The sequence below is a fragment of the Anabrus simplex genome, chromosome 1 (genome assembly GCF_040414725.1).
Source record: "Anabrus simplex isolate iqAnaSimp1 chromosome 1, ASM4041472v1, whole genome shotgun sequence".
Taxonomy (NCBI): domain Eukaryota; kingdom Metazoa; phylum Arthropoda; class Insecta; order Orthoptera; family Tettigoniidae; genus Anabrus; species Anabrus simplex.
This window is the reverse complement of record NC_090265.1, coordinates 1,078,234,804-1,078,253,561: the sequence shown is the minus strand read 5'-3', so window position 1 is coordinate 1,078,253,561 and position 18,758 is coordinate 1,078,234,804. Positions and strand designations below refer to the sequence as shown.

Here is an 18,758-nt window from a genome sequence, read left to right as displayed (position 1 = left end):
TGAAGGAACATCATGAAAGGAGGAAGGAGTCCCTTTCCATTGGATATCTTAATATCACAGAGTTGGAAGAAAACTAAATATGAAGGCCTACAATATTGAAAGTCCATAAAATTGATCAACAATAAATTACATTGATTATTGTTTGTTGTGATGTGTTTTGTCTCCTCTGCTCCCATGCATCTCCAATAGATGGCATTACTGTTGTGGGTCCAGCAGAACAGCCTGCTTGAATATTGGCAGGAAGTAGCTGGGGAATCGGATAACTTTCTTCTTTAGCATGCCATTCCTCGGGTTCATAGATATTCTGATAACTACATGGCACACTGGTTCATGACAGTATTTTAGCTATTCCATTTCTGCTAAGAGGCGCTGATAGGAATTGACAGGGTGCAAACTTACTGAAAATGAAAAACGTCAGAACAGAATTCACCGCTGTCTGTGGCAAAGTCATTCCAGCACTGGAACTTGTCACCAATATTACACCAGCGTTCAGCATAGTACTGTATGTGAAAAGGGACAAACTGTGCCATTCTTCACTTGATCGAGCATTTCATACAATAAAACTGCCTTTAAATGTGACATTCCAGTCGGTTAATATTGTACTCTAACAGGAATACTGATGCGATCATAACGACCCATGTTATATTCATTTTAATGTTTGTACCCGTTATAGAATCATAAGAAAAACAGATGTGTGAATTTAAATTAAACTTGGTATTCGGTTTAGAATGGTACAACTTCAAAAGGGCATTTGTAAGCAGGGCAAACAGTGCCTGTGGTAGAACAGCAATAGGAAGTCTCCTGATTATAAAAGGAAATGTAAGATATTGGTACGAGAAGAAAAGATGGGAAGAATTTATACAAAAGATGGAAACAACAGTAATGGCTGGCAGGAGAGAAACTAGTTGAGTTTTGTGAGAAGAATTGAATGATTGTGGGCAACACATGGTTTCAGAAGGAAAACAACAGGAAAATTACAAGATATGGCTGGAGCGACAGAATAATAAGAAATGGTGCAAGCACTGTACACAAACTGTCAGCAGTGTACAGTCTCCGTTTGGAAAGACAGAATGGTTTAGAAATGAAACTGGACTAAGACAGGGGAGTGTCCTGTCACCTTTATTATTTCTGAGAGTTATGGACTAAATTGTAAAGGAGATGAAGGAAGCAAGTGGGAATAGGGAGATGAAGTTACTATTTGCAGATGATATTGTGGTCTGGGAAACAAAGAGCAAAGAAGTACAAGAAGAACTCGGTGCACTGAATCAAGAAAATTGGAAAGCATGGTATGAAAATCAGCGTAGAGTAAAGCAAGACCATGGTGATATCAAGAGAAGAAAAAGAAGGGAAAAGCATTGTGAAAAGCCTTGAAATTGTTGACAGTTTCAAAAACGTAGGGAGTGAAATAACACAGAATACAAGGCTGAATATGGAGATTAGCAAAAGGGTACAACAGGGCAATGCATTCTACCAGACTGGAAGAAATCTTCTTTGGAATAAAAAAGTACCAAGGAAGTGTAGAGATATAATGTACAAAATGTATTATGCATCCATATTGACGTATGTGGCTGAGACTTCGACAGTGACAAGAAGGGAGTACCTAGGGAAATAATGACGACTTAACAAGTCCAAAGCTCATCCAAACAGTATAAGAAACACAAAAACGAGACAAAAAAACAGAAAAGCCAGCCTCAGAGTTGCTACCTTGAACATATTAACACTGACTGAAAAATGTTTTTTTTTTTTTTTTTTTTTGCTATGGGCTTTACGTCGCACCGACACAGATAGGTCTTATGGCGACGATGGGATAGGAAAGGCCTAGGAGTTGGAAGGAAGCGGCCGTGGCCTTAATTAAGGTACAGCCCCAGCATTTGCCTGGTGTGAAAATGGGAAACCACGGAAAACCATTTTCAGGGCTGCCGATAGTGGGATTCGAACCTACTATCTCCCGGATGCAAGCTTCACAGCCGCGCGCCTCTACGCGCACGGCCAACTCGCCCGGTACTGAAAAATGTAACACAATAACAAGTATGATGAAAAGTACACACATTAATATCTTAGGTCTGAATCAAAGTAAAAGGGATTAAACACAAAACCACCGAATGATGGATACAAACTGTACTGGCGTGGAAATAAGACAGATGCAAAAAATAGAGTTAGCTTTATTCTTCACAAGGACAGCGACTGCATTTCTGATGTGACTTTCATTAATAAGAGGATTATTAAAGTGAGGGGCGTTTGATAGGAAATATCTAATAGTTAAGCAGGTCTATGCCTCTCAGCAGGGTTGCAGTGAAGAAGAAAAGCCAAACTTCCTTGGAATGGAAAATAACGCAACAGAAGATAAGTAAAGACAGATTGAGAAATGATGTGAGAAAGGAGGTCAGAATGGAAAACGTAAATGAGAGAATCGATAGGAGTAAACTAACATGGTTTGGACATGTAAACATAATGAGGGGGAACAAATACCAAAACAGATAATGGAGATTAAGTTTGAGGGAAGGAGGGGTGCAAGAAGAAGAAACCTGGACTGGGACAAAATAATGGAAGAGGAATGGTGGAAGGAGAGAGGAAGGTTGAGAAGTGCCATAGATGCCCTGACCCAGCAGGAGCTGCAGAAGGGAGAAGGATCAGTTTTAATTACTGCATTGTTGGAATAAAAATTCCCTTTGGGGATCTGTGTAAGTACCTAGGTCTTAATATAGGGAAAGATCTTTATTGGGATAATCTTGTAAGTATAATTGTAAATAAAGGGTACAGATCTCTGCACATGGTTATGAGGGTATTTAGGGGTTGTAGTAAGGATGTAAAGGAGAGGGCATATAAGTTCTGGTAAAACCCCAACTAGAGTATGGTTCCACTGTATGGGACCCTCACCAGGATTACTAGATTCAAGAACTGAAAAATATCCAAAGAAAAGCAGCTCGATTTGTTTTTGGTGATTTCCGACAAAAGAGTAGCGTTACAAAAATGTTGCAAAGTTTAGGCTGGGAAGACTTGGGAGTATGGAGACGAGCTGCTCGACTAAGTGGTATGTAATACCACATTATAAATTTTCCAGCTAACTCATTTCTTGTTGCCAGCATTTTGCTCCAGTGTGCTAAGATGGGCTCTTCAGTTGGTAAATAGCACACCCACCAAGACGCATGACTAGTGCATACGAGGAGGCCATTGCGTAGGCTACTTGGAGCCACTGGCAATGCCAATGCACTTTGAGAGACTTTGTCTCATTACCAAAAATTTATAACTGCCTGCCCATCAGATGATATAGATGTTGATTCCCAAAGGGAACCTGAAATATTTGTTCTGAATGAGTAAAATAAAGGAGGTCAGAATGATAAACGTAAATGAGAGAATTGATAGGAGTAAACTAACATGGTTTGGACAAGTAAACATAATGAGGGGAAGGAATAACACAACATATAATGGAGATTTAGTTCGAGGGAAGGAGAGGTGCAAGAAGAAGAAACCTGGACTGGGACAAAATAATGGTAGAGGAATGGTGGAAGGAGAGAGGAAGGTTGAGAAGTGCCATCAATGCCCTGACCCGGCAGGAGTTGGAGAATGGGGAAGCATCACTTTTAATAACTGGGTTGATGGGGTGTAAGTACCTAGGTCTTAATATAAATTTACTCATTTGGAACAAATATTTCAGGTTCCCTATGGGAATCAACATCTATATCAGAAGTGATATATTTCGAGTTGTCTGTGGAGAGATGGCATGGAATGACATCAGTAGATGAATAAGTTTGAGTGGTGTGTTTCAAAGTAGGAAAGATCACAATATGAAGAGAAAGTTGGAATTCAAGAGGACAAATAATCGTTTATAGGAAGGGGAGTTAGGGACTGGAATAACTTACCAAGGGAGATGTTCAATAAATTTCCAATTTCTTTGTAACCATTTAAGAAAAGGCTAGGAAAACAACAGATAGGGAATCTGCCACCTGGGTGACTGCCCTAAATGCAGATCAGTAGTGATTGATTGATGACAATGATTTGTTGAGGAGTCTAGAAAAAGAGAAGTAGTTCTAGTATTTTGTAGAATGTGTGGAGATTATTACAGTTGCTTTTAAGGGATTTGAAAAGATTTGAGTAGTCACTTCCCTGCTGGTCCCTTTAGAATGTTCCTCCATCCTACCACACTTCTTAGCTATTTCATTTCCCTTCTCCAACAACTAGAGGACAGTATAAATGAATAGAACCTATCACTAATGGGTGCCTGTAATGCCCCAATAGGAGAGGATATAACTGGATATGAAGGTATTATGGGTTCTTTTGGATAAGAGACAAAGAACATGGAAGGAGAACTTCTACTTGAGTTGTGCCTAAGGAATAACTTGCTGATGAAGAACACATGGTTCCAGAAGAAATTAATTCATAAAATATCATGGTACAGCTGGGACAGTAGCTATAAGTCATTAGTAGTTTATGTACCGCAAGGTACACCTCAACTCCGCTCATTTAAAAGAAGCGCCTTAAGGAATGCTATCTCTCATACAAAACGTGAAACAACTAATGCATGAAGTTGGGACATTGACCAGAAGATGTTACCATTGAAGTATTGAAGAACTGTGTTGTTGTGAAGTTGCCTAAACTGACTGGATTTATTTGCTTTGTGTTTGTTTACTTCAAGAAGATTAACCTTTTCTCCATAGATGTCATTACAAAAAACTGAGGTAATGCACTCTGGTGCAAGGTAAAAGAATTAATGATTTAAAGAAGTTTTGTGTTATTATATTTTAAAGATAAAAATTTCCTAACGTTCCATATCGAACTGTATCACAATTAAATTGAAATAACAAATAACGTGGTTCAACCTATTCAATACAAGTACCGCTTTCGCTTATAATTAAATAAGAATGTAACACTACATTTCTTATTTACTTGTATTGAATAGGTTGAACCAGGTTATTTGTTATTTCAATTTAATTATTATGTTTTCCCAACAAAATTAACTTTCATTTATTTATTTTTTAATTTTTAAAAATTTTTTTTTGCTAGTTGCTTTATGTCGCACTGACACGGATAGGTCTTATGGCGACGATGGGACAGGGAAGAGCTAGGAGTTGGAAGGAAGCGGCCGTGGCCTTAATTAAGGTACAGCCCCAGCATTTGCCTGGTGTGAAAATGGAAAACCACGGAAAACCATCTTCAGGGCTGCCGACAGTGGGGTTCATTTATTTTGTTATTTCAAGGTTTGCTACACTTCTTTCTCATTCCACCAGTTCTTTAATCTGGCCAATCAGGAATTTTCTGTAATTATTTTTCAACCAATCACATATTTCTTATTTCTTTTGAATTTGCCAATAAAAATGAGAGGGCGTGTCCAGACTTAGTCCAGAACCCTCTTGAACAATCCCCTTGGCTGTATAAGCTGTGGCCGTTCAAGCTACCTTGTCTTATTGATCGTCGTCTTACTGAGTGTGTGTGTTAAGACAGCCAAGATAATGGCCACCAGTCTTATTTTTCTGTAGCTACCTCCGCAGACTTACACGAGGAGAAGGTTCTAATTTCTAACTATGTAACCTCCTGCTTTCTAAAATGTAAACCTTCTTTCAGCTAATGTAAAATTTCATAAAGACTTAAACTGTAAATCGGGGATAGAGAGTGCATTACCCTCTCGAGTTCCCCTTCAATTTAATTTGAGGTGACTATAATTTTGTAACCTTCTCTCTTTTCTGTAAAGTGTTAAATTAACCTTCATTCTAGTCACCTCAGTAGCTTGGGATTAGCCTCTGCATCATCGGATCGAGAGCCCAATTAGGGTTTTTAATTTTCTAGGAGTGCAAGTGTACGCCTCTATTTATTTTGTGTTCGGGCTAGTAATTTAACCTGTTCTTCTTTCCACGAGGGCCAGTAGTTTGGGTAATAAATACCCCTGTGTAAAGTTGTAACTTGTAGGTTGGGCCTAGAGAGGCCGGAAACTGTATGATTTTGTGTAATGTTGCCTTGAGTAGGCTGTAAGAAATTGGGAGCGCCATCTCCTTGATTAATGCTGGAGAGCATGTAAGATCTTTTCTGAGATTTCTGTACCATTGAGGGGTACCTCTGGAAGGCTATAGATTTGTAACCTTTGGAGCAAAGTGCTCTTGAATTGGGAGATTTCTGTCCTGGTCTAAATAATACCACTTTTGCGAAACTGTAAAATTGTAAACTAGGGGCTTGAAGCCCAAAAATTGTTAAATTCCCTATTCTTGAAATTGTTATTGTACCTATAACCTTGTTATTTCACTAAGTGAAAAGTTGTTAAGTTCATTTTTTGAAAAGAAATATAACCTTTATTTTTAAAGTTTTGATTTAATCTTTGATATAGTAGATAGATCCATTCCACCCAGCACTTTCTTTCACCTCTTTCTGCTCCACAGAAACTCTGTAACAGTTTACATAGTAACTGACCTGAAGTGTGGAGAACAAGTGCAAGATGTGAAAATCATTTCTAATGAATGTTTCCACAGCAACCATTAGCTTCTGGTGGCTGACCTGACAGGAATGCAAGTGTTGAAGACAAAGACCAGCAAAAGAAAATCAAGGATTAAAGACTGGAAGCTAATGGAAGAGGACTGCAAACAAAAGTTCAAAGAAATGATCAAAAGCAAGTGACCAATGTCAGAGTCCAGTTGTAGACATCTGGAATGGAATAATTTTAAAACTCGTTTCATTAGTGCAGAAGAACAAGCACAAAAGTTATGAATTAAAGAACATCCTCGTGGAACAACAGAGTGAAAGGGGCAATAGAAAAAGGAAATGAGACCAAGAAAGTGAGAGATGTTGAAAGAGCCAGAAATCGTGACAACAGTCAATTGAGAGATACAGCAAAAATTCAAAAGCTAGACCAAGAATATCAAAATAGGAATGAATGATGATGAAAACCTACAACCTGTTTTCCAGTCAGTGACCAGGTCAGGGATGGAATGAATGAAGACCCCATCTTGTGGTGAGGATAGGAATTGTGCCGGCTGCCGAAGCCTGTCGCATTCCTCTGGGGCAATGATTAATAACTGACAGATGAAATGAAATGATAATCAAGAGTGTTGTTGGAATGAAAGATGACAGGGAAAACCAGAATACCCAGAGAAAAACCTGTTCCGCCTCCGCTTTGTCCAGCACAAATCTCACATGGAGTGACCAGGATTTGAACCACGGAACCCAGCAGTGAGAGGCCGACATGCTGCCGCCTGAGTCAGGTCAAAATAGGAAATTAGAAGTAAAAAGGACTGTGAGAAGAGAAGTACTGGGGTGAAATTACCCCCAAAACTACGGAAAGATATTAAAGGAGACATGAAGATGCTGAACAGCCTTGTTAAAAGCAAGAGATCTGACAAAGAGGACGTCACTGCACTAGAAACAGTAAATGAGAATATAGTCAGGAGCGAACAAGAAAGTAGAAACAAAATGAAGACTTATTTTGACACACTCCTGAATGAGGGAGAAATTAATGAAGTGGTGGAAGAAAGACTGAGGACAGATGATGTTCCAATTTCTTGGTCTGAGGTGGAAATTGAAAAAAAGATTAAAAATAGTAAGACACCTGGGGTTGATGAAGCTACTGCTGACATAATCAAAGCAGCAAGTATACCTGGATTGCAATGGCAACACAGCACCCAACTATAGGGGTATCAAACGTCTCTCCCATGATCTGAAAAAAAATGGAAAATATTGAAATCAGACTGTGGATCCATTTGAACCTGTCCTGGAAGAAGAGTAGCATCGTATTCAGAACCAACAGAAGAACAACAGACCTGATCTTTCACCCAAAGGATGTTAATGGAATAGCACTAGTAAAGGGGGAGAGACCTAATAATAGTATTCTTAGACCTAGAAAAGGCATACAATAGGGTACTTCAACCAGTCATATGGAAGTGAGATCTGGGAATGCCTGAATATCTCATAGGAAAGGTCGGGATGCTGTACTACAACTGTAGCAGTTACAGTATGTGCATGTTGGAAATGGTCATTCAGAAATGCTTAATACCACACATGGTGTCCAATGAAGGAGTGCACCCTCACCATTGCTATTCATTACGGTCATGGAGATCCAACAGAATCGTCTGACTGGAGGCCAATCACTATATGTTCAGTCCTTTGTCGTGTCATGAAAAAGGTGTGTGATGTAATATTAACAAGTTGCATCCAGTTTAGTGAACATCAAAGAAGATTCATCAAATCAGCTAGCACCATCATGAACACCGCTTCACTCAGATCTGTGTTAAACTAACAAAACACAACAAACAAGATGTTACCGTGGTCTTCCTAGGCTTTCGACAATGTGGGTCATTCACACTTCACTCTGTCAACTGCCGCAAGTAAGCTGAATTCGCAAGCTTCAGGAGAATAATACAACTCAAATCCAGATCAATTTCAAGAAAAACTAATCCCATTAATTACGCCGTTGTTTAATGTAAGGATCTCCACTGTCACCAATTCTATAAAATCTCACAACAGACCATATTTTTTGAGAAATCTGTGAAAAAGAACTATGCAACATGCATGGCTACTCTCTTGCAAACAGACTTCAACATCTAACAATATTGGGCTTCGCAGATGACATGCAGGAAAAAATCGAGACTCTGCAGTAGAACTAACTAAACTAGCTTTACAAAGATTTTATGAACTTTGTCTAACAGTAAATCCAGAAAAATCTGAAGTTATTAATATCTATAGGGGAGAAATAAATGAAGGGCTCACTGCAGTAGAAGAAGGTATGAAGATTAAGTGTATTTTGAAGAACGAATATATCAAATATTTAGGGGTAAATTATGCAGATACTATGTTATTCAGTTCTAAGAAGAAAATGACACTCCTTCAGCAGAAATTCACCTTGTTATCATCCTGCCCCTGGCTTCATCCAGATCAGAAATTTTCAGTTCTAAATTTTTTCAGTTCCCCCTACGTTGACTTACCAGATCCTCTGCATTCCTGCAAGAAAAATACCACAGCATTTATTGGAAGATGCTGATAAAGTTGTTAAAATTACACCAAAGGAGATCTCATCCCTTCCTAGTGACACTCCGGATTCTATGATGTACTCAGATAAATGGTATAAGGGTTAGGTGTCTTTAGGGCAAGCTGTGAAGCCTTGTATCAGCATATAAACAGCTGCAACATTCAGAAATGAGAAGGGAGCCATTATGTTGAAGCCACTAGAAATCTAGATGAAGAAATTAACAGAGGTTTAACAGAGCTAAACGTAAATTATAAAACTCAGGATATGAAAAACAGGCATGGGGAGTATGACACCAAGAAACTCAGAAATAAATTATGAGAATCTAAATTTGACAAATGGTGCCAGCTGAGAAGCAAAGGTCAGGGAGTGTTTCTGTACAAGGAGTTTCCTTCTTCAAAGCACTGTTTTTTTAATACTATTTGTTCGGAGCGTCGACCTATAGAGATCATTTGCCCCTACTTGCACCATGTGATATGAACCTGCATGTAATTGGAATGGAGGAAGTGTAGTGTGTTGAATGTGAGGAAAGAAGCGTTAAGGACGACACAAACACCCAGTCCCCAGGCCAGGGATATTAATCATTTACAATTAAAAACCCCTGACCCAGCATGGAATCAAACCCGGGGCCGCCAGGTGACAGGCGGACGCGTTGCCCCCTACACCGCAGGGCCAGACAAGCACTGGGCTAGAAACCATGATTATTTTTTTATTTTTTACAAGTTGCTTTACGTCACACCAACACAGATAAGTCTTATGGTGATGATGGGATAGAAAAGGGCTAGGAGTTGGAAGCAAGCAACCATGGCCTTAGTTAAAGTACAGTCCCAGCATTTGCCTGGTGTGTAAATGGGAAACCACGGAAAACCATCTTCAGGGCTGCTGACAGTGGGGCTCGAACCCACTAATTCCCGGATGCAAGCTCACAGCTGTGCGCCCCTAACCGCAAGGACAACTTGCCCGGTGATAATTTTTCTAGCACAGAGTGGAACGACGAGCTGAAAATGGCATGTAACGTTGCACCTGTAAGAGCTGTACCAGGAAGGTCCCTTGATGGTAACCACTGTAGAAGATACAGCGAGGCTGAAACTTTACCTCATGTCTTGGGTTGCTGTGTCTTCAGTGAAGCTCTTTGAAACACCAGACATCACAACATCAAGTCGACCATAGCAGAGACGCTCCGTGAAAAATGATTTCAAGTGTATGAGGAAGTCCGTTGGAGTAAGTCGCAGCACGAGAAGGACAGAATCGCCATTAAAGTAAGAAATTATATATATTAGCATCCACAGTAAGATTTGAAGCATACTTTGACCAACCAAAGTAGACATAGAAAAGAAGTCTACCTGCCTACAGTGTCGTGTTAAATAAATATGAGCTGGACAATGTAGAAGTGAGGGGTCTCATGATCAGTGCAAGAGGGACATCCCTAAGAAGACAACTGAGCTGATGGAGACCTTCAACATCAGTACCAAGGAGTTCATCGACTGGGGACTAAAAGCGCTCAAGAATTCTGTTCTGACACCCAGACACCACTTGTATTCGCCAGACTGAGATTGTGAATTTATAATTTACTTTCCTTTTCTTTATTTTTAAATTAATTTGCTTTAGTGTATTCTTTGTCATAGGCAGCCTCCTTGTGGAGGAAGATTTTAAAATAAAATAAAATAAAATAAAATAAAATAAAATAAAATAAAATAAAATAAAATAAAATAAAATAAAATAAAAACCTGAAAAGAGAATGAGTTGAAGAACTATACATATTGGTGTTTGCTGACGATGCAGCCATCTGGGGAGGGACAGAGATACAAACTAGGCTGAATGAGTGGATAGCCAAGTTCAAACAGTATCAGATGAAAGTTAGCACAACAAAAACTATTGTTCTCGAAATGAGTAGGGAAGATACTGGCTGCCACATAAAGCTTGCAGAAGAAAATATTCAATATGTACAGGTATTCAAATAGGCAGCATGATTTCCAGCAGGGGTACTGCAGATAAAGAAATAGTTAACAGAGTGGCTAGCAGATCAAACTTCTACAACCATGTAAGACATCTACTTTGGAATAACAACGTGCCCATGAGAACCAAGATGACTCTGTAAGTCATACTTTGTGCCCCATTCTCACATACAGTCCAGAAACATGTACACTGAAAGAAAGAGAAATAAGTAAACTGCAGGCATATGAAATAAAGTTTCTATGAACTATCCTCCACATTAAAAAAAAAAAAGGCCAGGTGTAAGGAATGATGACATCAGAATGGAAAATGAGGTGGACTCAATAGAAGAGAAGTTAACGACTTCGAGACTAACATGGTATGGACATGTAAAGAGAATGCCTTGTGTAAGATCACCATGTGCATGCCTACAAAGGAGGACAGTGGGACAACCTAGGAAGAAATAGCTGCACCAGCTGAGAAAGGATGTGGAGAGAAGGGGAAGGAATTGGGAGTCAGTGGTAAGAGAGGAAGCATTTCTGTACAGACAACAATGGAGAAGACTTGTTCGACACCACCCTACCTAGCAGCTGGAGTGGTTCTATGATGATGATGATGATTAGTGATGTCTGTAGGTAAGAATCCCAAGAGAACTGAATGTCAGGTAGAAAAATACAAAGCTGGAACAGGTACACCATTTCAAGTGTTTAGAGTGTATATTCTCCCAGGATGGCAGTATAGCATGCTAGATTCAAGGTGCAGCAAAGCTAATGCAATGATCTCGCAGTAGCGATCAACAGGATTCTGTAAGAAAGAAGTCAGCACCCAGATGAAACTATTTTTACACCGGTCTGTTTTCAGACCAACTTTGCTTTACGGGAGTGAAAGCTGGGTGGACTCAGGATATCCTATTCATAAGCTAGAAGTAACAGACATGAATGTAGCAAGAAAGATCGCTGGTACAAACAGGTGGGAGCAATGGCAGGAGGGTATTCGAAATGAGGGGATAAAGGTTAAGTTAGGAATGAACTCAACTGATGAAGTGGTACACACAGAGTGGCTTTGGTGGAGGGGTCATGTGAAACAAATGGACTCGGTCATGGAGGGTTAGAGAAATAGAGGGAGATCAAGCTGACAATGATCAGACTCGGTTTCTAATGATATCAAAGTAAGCGGTATGGAACTCAATGAGGTCGCAGAGCTAGTTCCAAACAGAAGATTGTAGTAGTGTTTAGTAAATTCACAGGGGCTTGCAGAATGAACACTGAAAGGCATAACAGTCTATAATGAAGTTGTATGTATGTACGTACGTACGTACGTACGAAGGCTGATCAACAAAGACTGAGAGTGATTGTTTTTCACATGTCTATTACTCCATTTCAATGTTTACATGATCTTTTTCAAAGTAGACCCCTCCTACTTCAATGCACTTTTTATAGAGCCTCTGCCAGTCCTTGAACACATGTTGCAGACCATTCTTTGTCAGGTCCTTGAGAATCGCCTCACTTTTCTTGAGTACTGCTTCAGAGTTCACACATCGAACGCCCCTAAGCTCTGCCTTTAGTGATGGGAATAAAATAAATCACAGGTTGCAAGATCAGGGCTATAAGGTGTATGCAGTACCCAGGTAATGTCGAATCGAACCAGAAACTGCATGACTTGATTTGCGATGTGAGGCCGTGCATTGTCATGAGTCGCCACCCAGTCTGAGAAAGCTCTGGTCATTTCTTTGCAATGTGCTTCCTCAGTGTAGCCAATACTGACGTGTAGTAACAGTAGTGTGAGGGGGAACTGCATACTGGTAAATCATTCCATTACAGTCAAAAAATGTGATCATCACTTTCTCTGCAAATGGAACAACTTTTGCCTTTTCTGGCCATTTCCACACTGTGCTGGCTTGTTTTCCTTCGGGATCATAAGGATGCTTCAGCTTTTCATAAGTTTCAGTGGCTGTATGGTTTAAATGAAAAGAGAATTTGATTGCGCTGTACTGCTCCTCTCGTGTCACCTACATTGTCTGGTATGCGAAATGCATGTCGCGTCTACAAAATAGAACATTACTACCAACCTACTGACACGAGAGTGCTGCCGCCTATGGACATTATACATGAAAACCCGCTTTCAAATATTAATGTTAAAGATAGGAAACTATCACAGAAGCAACAGGAAAAAATCAGTCTCCGTCTTTGTTGATCGGCCCTCATATGTATGTATGTATGTATGTATGTATGTATGTATGTATGTACATACACATACAATTTTTCCCTGGTTTTGTCTATTTCTGAAAATCACTATACTTATAACCTGCCTGCTGACCGGATCATTAAGGCATGAAGTTTTTATGATCCGACAGTGTGGTTCATCGATCTGAGTCCCGTTGGTGGAAATAAATTTCACCATTAGAATGTTGGCTGGCAGTGTAGGAGGGGTGATGGTATACAATTTCTACCACTAGATTGCATGCCGAAAGCCTACTTCAAGCCTCTACACAGTGCTCATTTGGAGTGAGGGCGCACAAGGCTGTTGGTGGTGATTTGTATATCAGACGGCAGCATCTAAGCCTTCAGCAGACCCCTTGGTGTTATTTGACAGGAATAGGCTCTGTGACAACAATGGACTCATCCTCTCCTTACCTCATAGTTGTTACCATCGTCACCACACATCCAGCCATGCAGGTCACCCACCCATGGGCCTCGACCAGAAAGACCTGTACCAGACTACTTCCGAGGCCACACATCATCACACCATTATCCTTATTTAACTTTTTCATTTTTTAAAAGTTAACATTTCTACATAGTTTTAGACCTCTGTGTTTACTTATCGTTTTATAATCTGCCTCCGTAGCGTAACGGTTCGTGTTATTAGCTGCCGTCCTCGGGGGCCCGGGTTTGATTCCCGGTACTGCCAGGAATTTAAAAATGACAGGAGGGCTGGTATGTGGTTAAAATGGTTCACGCAGCTCACCTCCAATGGGGGTGTGCCTGAAAAGAGTTGCACAACCTCAGGATGAGGACACGAGTTTAGTTCAGTTTTATTGTTTTATCAAATGAAGAATCAGTATTAATCCATCTCTTACAGAAGAATATCCGAACTCACACTCTATGAAAGGGCTGACTAGTTGCTCAGCGCCGAGATCTGTGATTTAGCTTTCAGTACAGACAGTGCTTCCCTTAAATGTGGGGCTCCCTTCCCCGAGCTTTCTATACTCATACCAGACAAACGCAGTTATATATACTATATGTGCACTTTTTAGCGATAGATTTACACACTAGTGCTGAATCGGTCGACTTTGGTTATCTTCGAGATTCGTATTGGCAACCTATGAAACACAAACTAAGAATCGCTTATCATCGCTGTGCGACATCTGGTGTACACTTTACGTACCGGTACTCGTACTGTTGTTTTTTACACAGCAAAGCCAAACTATAGAATTCATGCTAGGAACACGTTTCGCATCGGGAAATATGATATAGTATTATATATTGTGTGTGTGACACAGTTGTTGGCGTTAAGATAATAAAGGTTTAGAAAATTCATATCGATCAATCATATTATCGATTCAATTCAGATTTCATTTCCATTCAGTTGGCAGTATTTACCGGAACCAGCAGTGCTCCCTTCTTACTCCACACCGAGTACAAAAATCTATCACTAAAAAGTGCGTGTACAGTAGTACTTTAAGTTTCTGTGCCCCTATCCCATACCTAGACCAAAATAATTACTCTGACACACATTACTACATATCCCATTGGCTTGTTTCTCCTGGCAAAAACAAGACCAATGGTTTTACATGTCTCTAAAATACAAAGACCCATATATGAGTATGTTCTGCAACTTAAAAAAAAAAAAAAAAAAAAAAAGAGCAAATTAATTATGTAATGAATAGATAACATCTTTCTGATTTCCACTAAAAGAAATTTTAAAAGTGATATACAATATTAAGTAATAATGTACAAACCATGTAAACAAAAGACATGGCAGCCACCTGATAACTTGAATGTAAAGAAACAGACTGACCCTCCAGCAATCACCACAAAAGCAATAAAGGAGATTATGAAGATCAAAATACAAAAGAGGTGCCGAAATCAACTCAGATCACTAACTCTCCAAGATTGAGATGGATTTCGTCCCTCTGAGGAAGGTACCCAAAACCAGAAATAGAATTCATAAATATGATGTTGCAAGGCTAAAAAGTCAATCAAGATGTTCTGAAACAGTACCACCAGCAATCAACCTTTGAATCTAATAAATTGAGAGACATTACTTCTTAGATTCAGCAAGCAGCCAATGCAATGATCCTGGTAGCTAAGGAAAGGAAGCACAGATGTTGGAATGAAGCCTGTGATGAAACACTGACCAATAGAACAAATACTCTGAACAAATGGAACTCAATTCTGAGACGTGAAGATTTCAAGGTGTTCCATGAAGCTATGAAGGGCACAACCAGAGTGTTCCGAGGTGCAAAGTGGTCATATGAGAAACAACAGTAAGAAGAGACTGATCACGATTAGATTCTGCAATCAAGTTCTTCATCATAACTGGTTTCCTAAATATCTAGGCGTAACCTTGGATACACTTTATCTTTCAAGCGACATCTATTGAACTTATCTAAGAAACTGAAAACTCTAAACAATATTCTTCAGAAACTCTGCGGGACAATTTGGGGATCTACTGCAAGCATTCTACGACATTCTGCTCTTGGTCTGGTTTATTCCAGTGCAGAGTATTGTTCTCCTGTATAGTTTAATAGCCATACACCCAATATGTTGATACACAGCTGAACAACAGCATATGCCTTATTTTGGGCACCATCAGATCCACGCCAATGTATTAGCTCCTGCTGCTCATGGGAATAATGCTTCCTGATCTGCGCACGTCGAATGCCCTCTTTAAGAGTACCATAAAATCTGCAAAAACCCCCAACTACTGGTACAAAAAGACAACCCTGCGCTCAATCTTCAAAGGTTGAAATCATCACGCCATCCACCTTTGTGCGATGCTGCTGACATGACCCACAGCAACTTTAATGTTGTGAAAGTTTGGAAAGACCGCTGTGTATCTTCAACAGACTTGTCGCTTCACAACATGTTTTCTGGTGCGCAAATTATTAGTGGCTTTCATCTACCATGCAGGCAGTGGGTCACTCTTAACAGAGTGCGGACAGGCCATGGAAGATGCAGGGACTCACTGTACAAGTGGAACTGCCACGTCACCGGAATGCGAGTGTGGTGCCCCATGGCAAACCATCGCTCACATCATTGGCAACTGCAAGATACATGCTTATTCAGGGAGCTGAGCTGACTTTCTTATACCATTAGAAGCAGTGTTAGGAGTTGATGGAATGGTTGGACATCCTGATATGAAATTATTTTCTTCTTATTGCAACATATTCAATTGTATAATTGTAGATTTTAAGCCATATGCTAAATAAATAATAGAGCAGGATTTACAAAAGAACATTATCAGGGACTTCTACCAAACATCCAAATCTAATCTGAAAAGATCCTGAGACCTTAGTCTATGCTTTAGAGATGAAAATGGAAAGTGGGGTCTGACCAACAAATTTTTTTCTTTTTTTTTTTTTTTTCCTAGGGGCTTTACGTCGCACCGACACAGATAGGTCTTATGGCGACGATGGGATAGGAAAGGCCTAGGAGTTGGAAGGAAGCGGCCGTGGCCTTAATTAAGGTACAGCCCCAGCATTTGCCTGGTGTGAAAATGGGAAACCACGGAAAACCATCTTCAGGGCTGCCGATAGTGGGATTCGAACCTACTATCTCCCGGATGCAAGCTCACAGCCGCGCACCTCTACGTGCACGGCCAACTCGCCTGGTCTGACCAACAAAGAAAACAGCACTATTATGACTCGGTACTTAGAGAAGTTATTCAACCGTGATGAACCAACAGAACTGGGAGGTTATCATCTAAATGGCAGTCGGCACTAATACGTTTTCTACATAAGAAAGTGATAAGAAGGATGTCAGTAACTTTAGGTGTATTTCAATAGTGGCCATTGCATACAAAATTCTCAAGATCACTTGGACCGACATATTGAAGAATAACAGGCTGGTTCAGAAAAGACTGTTCCTGCCCAGAACGTATTTTCAACCTGAAGAACATTATCTAATACAGATGAAAGGAAGGTACAATTACGTGGTCATGTTTATTGATTTCAAGAAGGCAAACAACTCTATCGGCCGGGAATCAATAATGAATGTTCTGGAAGGATTTGGGGTGGATGGCGCATCCAGAAACCTAATCAGACAGACACCCACCAACACAGTGTCAAAAATCAGTGTCAAAGCTATTAACGTCAGAATATGGAAGTTACACTGGGCATACCATCTCATGGAGTACAAGTAAGGACAATGAGTATAGGCACCAAGTTCAGGTACTACATAAACGTTGACCATGAGTAGACAGGGACAAGTCAGTCAACAGGAAAAAGTGGAACGGAGGATATTACGGAAGATCCTAGGTAAGAGATAAGTCGATTGGCAGGTTCGATTCAGATCTAATGAAGAGATGTACAGCAAGACAGAACCAATCACAGCATTGATTAAGAAGAAATGACTGCTATTCTACGGACACATTTTCAGGAGTTACTCAAACTGAAGTCAATAAGGCCGAAGTGGTTCCAGGAATCTGAAGCAGATCGGTATCCCAGAATGTAAAATTAATGACAGGGTCAAATTTAGACAGGTGGTAAGGAGATATTACAGTTTTCAAATAAAATCAAAATCCGAAAGATGGAGAGGACCTCTACCCAAAGAGCACAAGAAGGTACTGGCTGATGGGCTCAAAAAATTGCTGCGAGGATGTCAAAGCTGAAAGAAGAACAAGATCTAAACATTGAAATGAATTTGCTTATCATCATGCAGTCCACAGAGATTCAACTCGATACACAAAAATAGTACTGTACTATAAAAGTAGATTAAATTCCTCCCAAAGCTTCTAACATGTAGTAGCATTACCATCAAAGCAAATTAATATGTATGTAAATGTAAAGGAACACAAAAAAAATTTCATATTCATCAACATGATGTTCAACTTTTTCGGATAACTTGCACACTACACAATGATCTTCCAATAAAAGGAAACAATACCAAGGATGAGTCACTGTTGCTCATGCTGCAGTAGGCTAGTAGATGTGTCTGCAGCGAAGACAGCAGGTTATGTAAACTGTTCACGGTTGATACTCCATCACAAACATCAGTCTGACCCTTGTCCAGATTCTTCTCCAGCTCGTTCAAACACTCTACCTTTAGAAATAAAAGGTGAATTTCAATTATATTTATCAACAAGTCAATAAAGTACACAACAACCAGTAACAGCCAACTGATTATACTGCAAACTGGATATCATACAAGAATAATCAGGAGTTTACTGTATTTTAAATTCTTTAAATTAAATCATCACTCATGCTGAATCATACTTAAGAGCTGATAACAGGTTATGACTATTTTAATGGAAATGAACATGTGATAAGTTATGAACAGAAAATTTAACATAAAGTGCAAAATATTTCAATCTACAACAGAAAATAACATAAAAGAAAAAATTTATAAAATATTTCAACTCGAAATATAATCAAAGACCAGATAATATTTTATTATCTTTTGCCAGACATTTGACACCACTTGGATTCCAAAGACAATTTTTATTATCAAAGAACAACTGACATCAGTTAGCCTTTATCTGTACACCTCTTTGGCAGCTTTCACACAACAGGTGTTCCATCATATGCACCCAAAATAACACAGGATTTGGGTCGTAAATTTTGTTATCTCTGGATATTTTGTCTCAGATATAGTATATTTCAGAGATTTCAACCTCTCAGATTTATCTCCTCTATTTATACTTTACATAGAGCTGGACATTACGA

The 18,758-nt window shown here is 39.6% G+C and overlaps 1 protein-coding gene across 1 annotated transcript in view; it reads right to left on the bottom strand.

The window, feature by feature from the left end:
• Positions 1-18,758, bottom strand: part of LOC136858059 (probable E3 ubiquitin-protein ligase HERC1) — an 850,878-nt gene that overhangs the window by 687,996 nt on the left and 144,124 nt on the right. Inside the window, exon 14 of the mRNA XM_068225263.1 lies at positions 17,980-18,135. Coding sequence (XP_068081364.1) covers positions 17,980-18,135 — 156 coding nt within the window. The remainder of the gene's footprint in view (positions 1-17,979; positions 18,136-18,758) is intronic.